The sequence below is a fragment of the Hippocampus guttulatus genome, chromosome 16 (assembly GCF_054856545.1).
Source record: "Hippocampus guttulatus isolate MCC_2025c chromosome 16, RoL_Hgut_1.0, whole genome shotgun sequence".
Classification (NCBI taxonomy): domain Eukaryota; kingdom Metazoa; phylum Chordata; class Actinopteri; order Syngnathiformes; family Syngnathidae; genus Hippocampus; species Hippocampus guttulatus.
In genome coordinates, this window is record NC_141276.1 from 467127 (window position 1) to 478611 (window position 11485).

The window sequence follows — 11485 nt, forward strand, 5'->3', positions numbered from 1 at the left end:
TGTTGAATCGGGATTAAAGTACAGTTTTGAATATGGCGATATTTTTAGTGCTGTGGGAATGTTTCTACTGTGCCAAATTTGACAGTGTCTCGCAACAATGCTCAATCTACTTTTTAGGAATAAAACCTCCGCCTGGTTTTTGATGACCAGTCCGCCGCTGCATTCTCATGTCGCTTTTTATTTTCGGGGGAGCTGTTGCTCAGGGCTGCTGCCGGATTGAATGAATGTCCCCACCACTCCTTGGAATTCACCTCAGTGCGCCCCGTCGTCCACAAGAGGTCAGACACAAACAGCAAGAGTCATAAATTCAAACGCACAAAAGACGAGGGGGCGGGGGCGGGGGGCAAACGATCAACAGCAATGTCCGAAAGATGCGTCGGAAGTTAAAGACGTCGGGAAATGCGCCGCTTGTGATGTGAAATGAGAAGCGGCGTGACGTGTGGCCTGCCCGTCACGCCTCCACCCCCCCCCCCCCTCCCGCCCCGTCCCATGAAGGCTTGCGGGTTCACGCCGTCACTCACTCAAGTCCCGTGCCTCGGATCAAGACACTAAAACCCGCCGCGCGGAGGCACGTTTCCTCGCCCCCACTTTGAGCCCCCTCTCGGAGTCCCCGGCCGCGGATCGTCGCGGGGGCTCGGCTCGCCGCGCACTTTGCCCCCCCCAGCCGCCGCAGGGATGGCCGCCGGCGCGAGGCTCGACTATGTGGCTCCGTGGTGGACCGACTGGCTGCACAATTTCCCTCACTTGGACTTGTCCTTCAAGCCCGTGGACGCCACCTTCAGACCCGAGCAGGGGGACTACCGGCAGGTGGGTACCAGGCTTTGGCTTTGCATCGCTCCACCCGAAAAGTCAGCCCACTGCCTCGCCCGCCACGGTTTTAGACTCGTCTTTTGACCGAGCTGGCTATTTGAGAGTCCTTTTAGTTGTTCGTTTCACGATTGACACGGTGCTCCTTGCAAAAGGGACTTTCCATCCAAGCAGTGTCGGGAAAGCGACTTGGAGGAAACTGTCGGAAGTGGCAAAAGTGGCTCAAGTGCACGAAAAGAGCTCGAGTTGAATGGAGCCCCCGAAAAGGGAAACTAGCAGGGTGCGAACGAGCACCCCCCCCCCCCCCCCCCCCCCCGCGATCTCGACGTCGGTGACGCAGAACGAGTGCGCAAAAAGTCAACCTGGCCAAAGGAAGCCATTTGGCCCCGTTTTGTCTCCAATCATCTCTCAAATGATCTTGGCCGGTGGAAAAGAAGGCAAATGCCGAGAATCCGTTCCAAAACAAAACATCGATGAATAGGCTGCGGTTACGAAATCGGTCTTTTAATGGGGCGCTCGCCCTTATGAATTCATCGACTTTGCAGTCGTTGGCGGTGGTGGCCTGCGTGGGAGCGGCGGGCCTGGCCGTCAGCCTGCTGCTTCCGCTTCTCTTCCGGCTCTGCCTGCGCTGCTGTCGCGGGGACGCCGGCCGAGACGCCAAAAGACCCCGGGGGACCCGCCGCGCCACGCGGTCGGCCGTCGTCGCCGGGCTCATCGTATGGTCGGTCGGACCGCTCAGTCGCGCGCGCGCGCGTGCGTCGGCGGGCGGCGGACTGCGGCCCAACGTCCTCCGATGCGGAACGAGCGGCCGACGGCTCTTCTCACGCTTCGCCCCTCATCTTGTCGGCAGCTGCGCCGTGGGAGTGGGTTTCTATGGAAACAGCGAGATCAACGACGGCACGTACCGGCTGACCTACGCCGTCGTCAACGCCAACCGCACTTTGGCCAGCATCGGCAGCCTGGTAAGAGACGCCGCGTGCTTCTCGTCACCCGTGGCGGATGAACACTCCACCCCGTTCAAATGAAGCACGACCGCAGGAGCGGCTCGGTTTCGGCCCAGCGCTCCATTCTGGCGTCTGCAAAGTTTGAAAACAATTGTCAACTAGTCCTCGCAATTTGAGGAGCGGCGACGGAGCGAGCGGTATCTTTTTCCAAGCTCGTTCGTCTCTCTCACCTGCTAGAACGTCATCAACTGTTGGAGAGTGTTTATCTTCTCGGCGGTGTGGGCGGTTGAGGGGAGGGCTCTTGCGGCGTGGGAACGCGCAGGGCGCGCCGCAGCCTATTTTCCGCGGGTCTCGGATGCGAAAGTACGAGAGATAAAAGACACGGAGGTGTCTTGTAGATGAGAAAAACAACATCTGTTCCCATTTACTGGAGCTTTCGACTAAAGACGATGACGGGGCTGCCTTTGTGCGTGTGCGTGTGCGTGTGCACTCTAGCGAGCTTAGTGCTCAACCGATAGCGGATTTGGGGAAATTATTTGGCTTGAAACGATCTTTCTACGCTCGAGGGACATTTGTAAAATGTCATGATGATCCGATACCAAAGTGGGATCCCAAATCATTGAGTTTTCACAGAGCTCAGCGGGCTTGACAAATTCCGACTCCAAACTTGACTTCGGAGTGGGCCGGTCCTCCGTGACGCCTCTCCGGTTGCTCCGAAATGCTGCCGAGGGAGCGCACAACTCCATATTTGGCCTCCCTCTCCATTTTCCAGTTCTTTCATTTGTTTTCCAATCTTGGAACGGCCCGGCCCCACCTGACCTCTCCGAACTCCCCGCCCGGGGGCCGGACGCTATTGGAGGTAGCGAGAACCAAGCGGAGGCTCTGATGGGAATGGGGCCTTTTCTCTTTGGAGCGACCGTTTGGCAAGCGCCCTCGCCGGCCATCTTTCCTACTTCCTTCTTTGGCTTTTGACTCAGCCTTTTTTTGCGCTTTCTACCGTCGTTGTTTTTTGTTTGTCGTCGGAATTCTTTTCGCTCGGCGCGGGGCACTTTGCGGACGGCGGCGGTCGTTCGAACGCGCTGGCGAAATCCACTCGAGCCGAGTCGAGTTTGACCATCGAAGGGCCGCCGCCCCCTTTTGCCGCCTGCGTTCCCATACGCGGTGCATTTTGACCGCAGTTCAAAGCGGCTCCCGGTCGTCTCGACGACACGTCGCAAATGTTCAGAAACGGGCGGCGGAAGCGTTCGCCTTCCCGCCCGTTGATCCTCGTTGCGGTTCTAGTCTGCGGCTTGCGTGGGAAACGCCGAACGGGGCCTCGGGCGGCACCTGGAGCGTCTGGACGAGATCTTCGCGCCGCGGCCCGACTACCTTCAGGCTCTGCGCTTCATGCGGCTGATGGCCGACGACGTCATCCGGGAGCTGGCGGCCGTGCCCGACTCGGGCCGAGCCGACGTCAACCCGACCGCCGCGGCGACGCGCGCCGCCTTCCTCGACTATTACAGGTGCGTGCCTTATTTTTCTTTCCTTCGCATCTTCTTCTTACTCGACCGCGGACGATGAAGCGGCGCATCCGCCGTTTGCGCGAGTGCCGCTCCCCCCGCGTCGAGCGCGATTCTTATTCGACTTGAACGGCAAAGGGGAAAATAACCGAAGGTTCGGGACATTTTGGGAGCTTGAAAACGGAACGCCTACCGATTTGTGCCGTTGAATTAAATGACGGCAGCAAGCAGATGGGGGCGATAGCTAGCGGGCGAGAAATCGGATCTCGGATGCGGTGCCGCAAAACTGCGCCTTTCACCTGCGGACTTGAGAAGTGACGCGCGTTGGGTGTGTCGTAGGTGGCTGAGCTACCTGCTCCTGCTGATTCTGGATCTGCTCATCTGTCTGGCGGCGGGCCTGGCGATGGCCAAGCGGGCTCGCCGGCTGCTCATCATGTAAGTGGAAGAGAGAGAGAGAGAGAGAGAGAACCAAGTCACTCCGGTACTCGGGGCAGTTTCAAGGATTTCGCATCTTTCTAATGAATAAGAATTGTGAGCGCATCACAACATCGAGAGCGGTCGTGGCTTTGTTCTTTTCCATGATTTCTATGTTTATTTCACTGACTTGCGCGTTCGGACGATGCTTGGAGCAAAACAGCGCGACGGGGATGATGGATTCGCGGGCCCACGGCCCCGACTTTCTATTTGGCCAATGTAGCGCTCGGGCCGCCGTTTCCCGCTCCTCCTCCCACGCCGCCGGCGCCGGCTAATGCCTATTGATCGGCCCCGCGGCCGGATGAGCGCGCGGCTCCTTGAACTAATTATTAAGTGCTGCTCTCGGGTTTCTTTATTGCTGCTTTTTCGCGGAGGTCTGACGAGCCGCCGCCATTATGGAGCCATTAGAAGGGCGGCTCGCATGTCGCTAACGAGCTTGACGAACCGCGCCCCGAAAAGTCGTCCGGCGACAGTTAACGCAACGGCGGTGACGCGCTCGGGCATCCCGTCGCCCGGGTCCATAACTTTGTGTGTCAATCTTTTCGCCACAGGATCATGGCCTCGGCGGTGCCGTCCGTCATCCTGAGCTGGGCCTCGCTGGGAGCCAGCTTGGCTGCGGCTGTGGTGAGGCTTCTTCGGGGGCTTTTGTTTTCCTTCCTTTCCCTCACTCGGTCACGTCGCAAAGCCGATTCCGAACCCGGCGGCCTTTCGGCATAATCGCAGTTGTAAACAACACTCCCCGGCGTTAATGATGCCTCCAAAATCGGCCTAGGTCGAGTGCTTTGGCTTCCCCGTAAATCCTCCTGCTCGTCTCGTGCCGAGCGTGCAGTCGGCGTTCACCGCATGTGGGCTTAATGTGGTCACGGACGCGGCGCATTTGGGGCACAGTCAGGGGTACAAAGAGCACCCCCCCCCCCCCCCCGCTTTACTCCCGGTGTCCCCTCTCTTGCGCCAATCTCCCACGGAATCCGCGGATTATCGCGGCGGATTAGACATCCGGACGGATGCGGCGAAGCGGCGAGTTAAGCTCGGCGTCGCCACTGAACCCGAAACGTTGCCCGTGTCTAGCTTTACTACCGGAAGGTCAAATATTTGTATCGAGACCTCACAAACCTGCGGCCTGAGTAATGAGCCTTGCGGACCGCCACCTATTTTCAACTCTTAACGGCAAGTAATTCTCAAATTTGTATATGATATCATGTTTTTTTTTTTTTTAAATCTGCGGATGGCGTATGTAGCCTTGTGGAACACCATCAGTATCCGCCTACTGGTCGATCACTAACTTCTGACCGTGTGCTACTTAAGGAACCTTTGCAGCAAATATTTGTATTTAGAAAAACGTTCTAGCCCATAAATATGAAGGAATCCAATGTAAAGCAGCGAGTATGGCGAGAACTGAGCTGGCATTCCCCTGACCGCCTTTGCACGCGTCGATGCGTTGTCACCCACGCAGGCCACCAGTGACTTCTGCGTCTCTCCCGACAAGTTCATCGTCAACCAAACCGCAGATTTCCTCAGTGCAGGTAATCCCTTGAATGAATGAGTGGCATTGCTCCTCGGGGCCGGCGCCGTGAAGAAAGTACGGGAAAATCATCCGCTTTTGTGCTCTTGGAGTGAAATGAACAGATTTGTTTGATTCTCTAACTGGCTGGAAAATGCTGCGCTGGTTTTTTTTGTTCCGTTTGCCGTCTTCATTTTTCATTGCTGGTTTTCTACATGCACGTCCTGAAACTGGCTTTTCTTTCTCACCCGGTAGATGTCGCCCACTACTACTTGTTCTGCGGTCCGAACGTGGCCAACCCCTTCCAACGGGTACGGACTCCCATATGCAGCACTCCGGTCGACAAACACGAGCTTTGTCTGAACCTTGTCGAGCGCGGTGTGAGAATGTGCACCCTCACGCATCCAATTAGCTTGAAGCTACCATATTATTTATCTTTGACCCCCCCGCCCCATTGCTTCATATCCGCCCGCGGGCATTCTCAAGAGCCACATGGATTATTCATTGGAGGCATAATGACGGCCGCCGTACACAACGTCAACAACAACATGCCGTCATGAGGACGTTTTCTACACAGTCGTACTTAACTCATTCACTCCCAAAGACGTTTTTAAACGTCTTTTCAGACTTGGTCTAGAATTGGCTGGTACCGAATGAGTTAAAAGGGGGCTTCGTCAATCACAACGGTTGACGTCCGCACGTAGCTGCACTTTCCAAATCTCAGCCGGATGTTCCGCGATGACTATCCCACCGAGCTCTATCTGCTAATGTCACTTTGATGAGCGGTTTTTCACTCGTTTTGGGTGCCTTCAAATCCCTGGCGGATAATGACAGGATTTAAGGCCACGCGCTCAGGGTATCCATTTAGGGATTAAGGCAGACTTGCCAAGGGCTAAGGATCATCGAGTCTTCCGATCAACTCCGTTGTTTGGGTGGCGCTACGATGAGGAGGCGGAGCCGGGATCAAGCGCCTCGTTTGGCTCCCCCTCAGGAGAAATTGTTGGCCGACGCGGCGCTTCCCGATCAACGTGTTCTTCTCTGGTGTCCGCAGTCGCTGACCATCTGCCAGCGCTCGCTGACCACCATGCAGATCCAAGTGCAGGGTTTGCTGCAGTTCTCCGTGCCCGTCTTTCCCACCGCCGAGGTAGGACGACGACAATGACGACAACAACAACAACAACTGGGCTTGTGTTTCGGGCCCCGGCCGAGTCAAAGTTGCCCTTCAGTATTCCTGCGAGGCTCGCTTGATACCGTCTTTTCAGTCACGGTATTGGAAAACGCAAAAGCAATTTGTCCCGGGTTCGATGCATCAGATTTGTCAACTTTCAAAGTGACTCCTTGCATCCGCCCCCTTGCGGGATGGCGCGCCGTCGGGGAGAAAGGCCCAACGCCGCAGGTCGACGGAGGCCGACGCGCCAAATGAATTTTGGGGGGGGGCATTCGTAAAACTTGACTAGCGTCATTTGCCATACTTTGTTTCCCACAGAGAGACCTTTTAGGCATCCAGCGCCTGTTGAACACCAGCGAATTTCATCTGCACCGGCTGACGGCCTTGCTCGATTGTCGCGGGCTGCACAAGGTGCGTTGTTTTTTTTCATTCTGGCCATGATTATTCCTTCCCCTTCCAAGGCGCTGCAAACGCCACCTTTCGATCTGGCTTCTCAAAGCGGGGCTCGCCGTAGCCGGCCGGCGCTCGGATTGCTTTTGATGGGTTGCCATGACAACTCCAATCCGTCACATTGGCCGGAGTTGTTTTATGAATGCGCAGGTCCCTCTCGTTCCCGCCCGTAATAGCGCCGGCCCGGCGACGTGAACGCAGCCAAAGTCCAAATTGCGGAGTCACTCCCGTTGGTCTCCAGATCTTCAGAATTGGCGCATTTTGTGCCCGACGGTGAGCAAACTGCAAACGGAACGGAAATCGTCGGCGTGTGCTCGATGGCCCTAATTCGGCCCGATTTTATTCGTTTTCAAACACGAAGCCCATTAGGACTGATTGTTTTGGGCGGGGGGGGTTCTTTTATTTTTTGGGAGGGAGGGGAGTCACCCCCAGATAAAGCCTCTCTTACGTGTCGTATCTGATGGTGGTCTTATCTCACATTCTGACTTACACTTCACGCTTCAAGTGACACATTTCATTTTTTTTCCCCCCAACGAGTGCAACAAGAAATACAAAATCCGCATGGAATCGAGTCATATGTCAACAGATAGGAATCAGGCCTCTTCCAAATGCGCCTTCAAAATCCGCCGCGCATCGTCTATGAGCGCGCCGCACGCACGCACAGCTCGGATGGAGCCCGTCGGTGGCAGCTTGACGTCGTGGAAAAGCAGCCGTCGGCGAGAGGTGGCGCGCCCGCGTCCGCCCGAGACCAACGTGGGCAAGCGCTACGGGAGACGGAGTCATTCCGATTGGAATGCTCTCATCGCAGGCAATGCATAATTTTAGAGCGCTACATTTTTTACGGTAAAGCTGATATGAACGCACACCTTCAAGCCCCCAGGCATCCAATTTCCCATCCGCTTTATCCTCACGAGGGTCTCGGGCAGCGGGCGGGCGCGCGAGTCGACATTTGGACTTGGAGAAGTATTCCCCAAAACGTTTGAGAAGCGTCGGCGGCGCGCGCGAACCGCAATGAAGCAAATGGCCGAATGATGCGTTGTGCGGAAGCCGTCTTCCGCGGCCTTCTGTGTTTTGCGTGGGTGAGATTTGACGGGATTGATGGCGCAGGACTACCTGGACGCCCTCACTGGCGTGTGCTACGATGGCGTGGAAGGCCTCCTCTACCTGGCTTTGTTCTCCCTGCTGGCGGCGTGCGCGCTCTGCGCCATGCTGGGGGCGATTTTCCGAGCGTGGACGCAAATGGGCGGCAGGTCAGTGGTGCGGGGCGACCGACCGACGACGACCCCCCCCCCCCCCATCTCATCCCCTCGCCGTTCTACGCCAGCAAAGCGCTCCGTCTCTGCGCAGGGACAAAGAGTACGACGACGACGCGGACGAGGAGGACCCGTTCAACCCCGGAGCGCGACGCCCGTCCTCCGACCCGAGGAGGTCCGACGTCCACAGCTTCTGCAGCTACACCGGCAGCGCCGGCAGCCAGGCCGGCGTCCACCCGCCTGCGCCTCAGGCGGCCGCCGGTGTGCCGCCCGCCCCGGAATACATGTGAGAGCAACACCTGACCCCCCCCCCCCCCCCCCCCCCCCCCAGATGGAGGCGCGGTGCTCCAAAGTCCAGGGCGAGACAATACAATACCATATCTGCAGTAGTGCAGATGATTTGTTCTTGACTTTGTGACTATCTTCCTCCCAGGAATCAGTCCATGCTGTTTGGCGGGAGCCCCCGATACGAGAACGTGCCGTTGATAGGCAGAGGATCCCCGCCGCCATTGGTGCGTTGGCCCTACACCGCCCTGGTGTCCCAAGTGTGACCACCGCACCCTGACCCCTCCTCACTTCTCTCACACACACACACACACACACACAGCAAAATCAGCCGGCAGCAAAAAAAAAAAAAAAACACTAAACCGGGATGAAGGCGCAAACGGTTTAAGACTGCCCTCTTGTGGGGTTTGACTGAGCTTGTCATTTTCCCCGTTGAATGAAATTTCCTCCAAATAAGACGAATGCATCAAATGTGTAAAACAACCTCCAAAGACCGCATTGTCGCCTCGCTCATCTGTAATAATATAAATGTTAATCCCAGAGTTGAGAGTCGATAAGCGAGTCGTGTCCCCTCAGCGGCAGCTATATAATAGATAACGCCGGTAAATTCCCCCCCCCCCCCCCCCCCGCTCTTTTAGAATGAAGCTTCTGTCGGATGGCGGGACCGCATTGGTGCATTCGCGGAATTTAAACGACTCGCAAAAGACGAACAATGTGGGCCGCCGTTGAAAAATGTAGACGCTCCGTCTGCGCGAGATCCATTTCAAGGCAGCGCATCCAAGAAGAATGGGCCCGATGGGCCAGGATCGATGCGGGGGGGCTGGGAGTGTCGCAAAATGCCATTTGCATCATTGCCTCTCCTCGGGGTCACAATATTACGGACCTTGCCTGCAAAAGCGCAATCCTGAGCAGATCGTTCCATGAACGGCTCATTCTCGTCTTTGTCAAGGCCGAACGCTTGATACGGTTCCTCGCCATCATAGAAATGATGTCGAAAACCTTTTTTTTTTTTTTTAATGGTCGACCGGTTTGCATGTCATGTTTGCACGCATTTCCTGCTATTTAACTCAAGTCTACGTTATTTCCCGTTTGGGTGGTTTGTTTGTTTCACATGTTGTCGTTTTTCTTTTTTCTATGTCTGAGCTCGCCCCCTTTCGCTCGTGTGTTGCTCTGCCAAGCGCTTGCTTTTTTGCCGGACACGCATGCTCCGCCAAACGCTTCAGCACGCGAGCAACGTGAGTATCGTCCGACCTCATCCAAAGTGTGTCCCGTCTGCTCTTTAATATCCTTGCCCCGTCCTTTGAAATCTACAGCAGCTCCTTTGTTCTTCTTACGACTCGTTTTTGCCGATTTGTGTTCGCCTGGCTTCCTTCTTTGAACCGTTGTCGTTGTGCTCAGGACTTGGCAGGGGCGGAGTTTTGTTCTTTGAGTGAAACAGTAATATACCACGTCAAATTGGCTCATTGAAACCCAGAGAAAGCCGTTGTTGTCGTTTTTTAATTCATTCAAGAAACGTTCGAGTCATTTCCCCAGGTCGGGCGCCGCGTCTCATCGTCAACGTTTTTCTCCGCAGTACTCGCCCGCTATGAGGACGACTTACCTGTCCATGAGCGAAGCCCAGAGCCGACACGTTGGCGCGGTCTTCCAGGTGTAGCCGGCGCCGCCGCCAAACGCACGGTGAGGAACTCTCTTGGCGCGTCCGTCCCGTTGACTGAGCCCGGCTGCGCCGCCTGTCACGTTGCCAGGTGGTGGTGCACCCCAAAAAGCAGGCGGGAGGGAGGAGCAGGGGTGAACTTGAAGAAGTGTATTGATAAAACGCAGAGAAAACTAAATCCAAAAAACAAACGGTCCAAAGTAACAAACAAAAATAACAAGTGAAGCTAAAACAGAACCGTGACCGAAACAAACTCGACAGCAGTAAAGGAACAGCAAACAAACGAACATGACAGTAGCAAGAGCAAACGATGACCCGACGCTGAGTGTTCGGGCTGGGAGTCCTTTTAAAGCCCCAATTACCGGATGAGCAACAGGTGTACAGCTGCGGGGGGGGGGGGGCGCCACCTGTTGGTCACAAACAGAATCACGACACCGGCCATGTGAGGCGCCGACCTCGAGAGGACGCCCGCGCGCCGTATGTGGCCTCGGCCGCGTCGGAGGAGACGATGCTGATTCACAGCCCCCCTGTTTTTGTTTTTATTGATCCTTTTTGTCCTGTAAGCCGGGAGCCCGCATAACTTTGATTGACCGAGTGCTTAAATGTATCGCCTGAAATGTTTTTGCCTTAGAAGACCTTGCGGGCCGCGACATCTGCTTCACCCGCTCGTCTAACTTGATCCGGTACAAGAGCAAAAGTCAGTCATTGTGACAGTACAAGTTCCCTCAACATTACAATTTAGCTTGAAAGTAACATACTGTCTAGACTAAACGTGACATATAGAATAAAAAAGAAAATGACACATGGGCCTAAACGGTATTTCACAGGAATGAATAAAGCACGGCAGAGCCGGTCGGACGATCGCTAAATCGCGTTCCCTCGGCGACCCGCAAAGCACGATCACTTGATGACTTTTCAGATGTACGCAGAAATTGTCTATTTCCTCACGAGATCTTGTCAAAAACGGTTGGCGGCCTTTTTATTGTATCCAAGTAAACTCGTGTTTGTCACCCTTCTGTCATTTTTTGTGTCATTGATCGCCGGTGCCGATACAGCGGCTTCAAATGACCGGAAAAAATGTGAACGCCATCCGGGGTTCGACGTCAGGCTTGCGCAGAGCTCGCCGATGATCTGATCATTCGAATCGGGTGTGTTGCAACGGGGAGACTTGGGAAACATGCGGGACCGCGGCCCTCCGGGACCGCAGTTTGACACCTATGCGACTCGAACGATCCTGTGCGTCGGTGTTAACCCATTACTCCACCAGGGGGCGTGCTTTACGCAGGCCTATCGGCTGCGTTGTCCTGATTTTGCGATCGGGACGGAGGGAAATCGGGTCACGACGCTAGCGCGCTTCTCAACCATCGATCTCAAGCAAATGGGAAGACCGAGCGCTACCTCTTGTATGCAATTTACATCCCTGTACTAATTACAATAGTCTCGATGCAGG

At 55.5% G+C, this 11485-nt stretch overlaps 1 protein-coding gene and 1 long non-coding RNA gene across 5 annotated transcripts; one reads left to right on the forward strand and one right to left on the reverse strand.

The window, feature by feature from the left end:
• The first annotated feature begins 482 nt into the window (after positions 1-482).
• Positions 483-11045, forward strand: LOC147192251 (protein tweety homolog 2-like). 4 transcript variants are annotated; one of them, XM_086133270.1, is made up of 15 exons: positions 483-807; positions 1353-1528; positions 1658-1769; positions 3033-3253; positions 3590-3685; positions 4276-4348; positions 5178-5247; positions 5481-5536; positions 6277-6369; positions 6712-6804; positions 7951-8093; positions 8191-8382; positions 8530-8608; positions 9560-9616; positions 9955-11045. In XM_086133270.1, exons 1-15 carry the CDS (start codon positions 676-678, stop codon positions 10033-10035), a joined length of 1674 nt encoding a protein of 557 aa, XP_085989396.1. In that variant the 5' UTR covers positions 483-675; the 3' UTR covers positions 10036-11045. The 4 variants fall into 4 exon arrangements, with proteins under 4 accessions (XP_085989396.1, XP_085989394.1, XP_085989397.1 ...); XM_086133268.1 differs by having other exon boundaries at positions 1353-1769; XM_086133271.1 differs by lacking the exon at positions 9560-9616.
• On the reverse strand, positions 1291-2996 carry LOC147192252 (uncharacterized). The gene is made up of 2 exons (XR_015103229.1): positions 1982-2996; positions 1291-1883 (listed from the first exon to the last, which is right to left on the reverse strand). It is a non-coding gene; the product is annotated as an uncharacterized LOC147192252 (long non-coding RNA).
• Positions 11046-11485: the final 440 nt, after the last annotated feature.

Coding starts and splice junctions, on each gene's coding strand:
- LOC147192251 (XM_086133268.1), top strand. CDS start 676: ATGGCCGCCGGCGCGAGGCTCGACTATGTGGCTCCGTGGTGGACCGAC. Junction 808..1,352: donor AGCAGGGGGACTACCGGCAG/GTGGGTACCAGG, acceptor TCGACTTTGCAG/TCGTTGGCGGTGGTGGCCTG. Junction 9,617..9,954: donor CGCTTCAGCACGCGAGCAAC/GTGAGTATCGTC, acceptor TTTTCTCCGCAG/TACTCGCCCGCTATGAGGAC.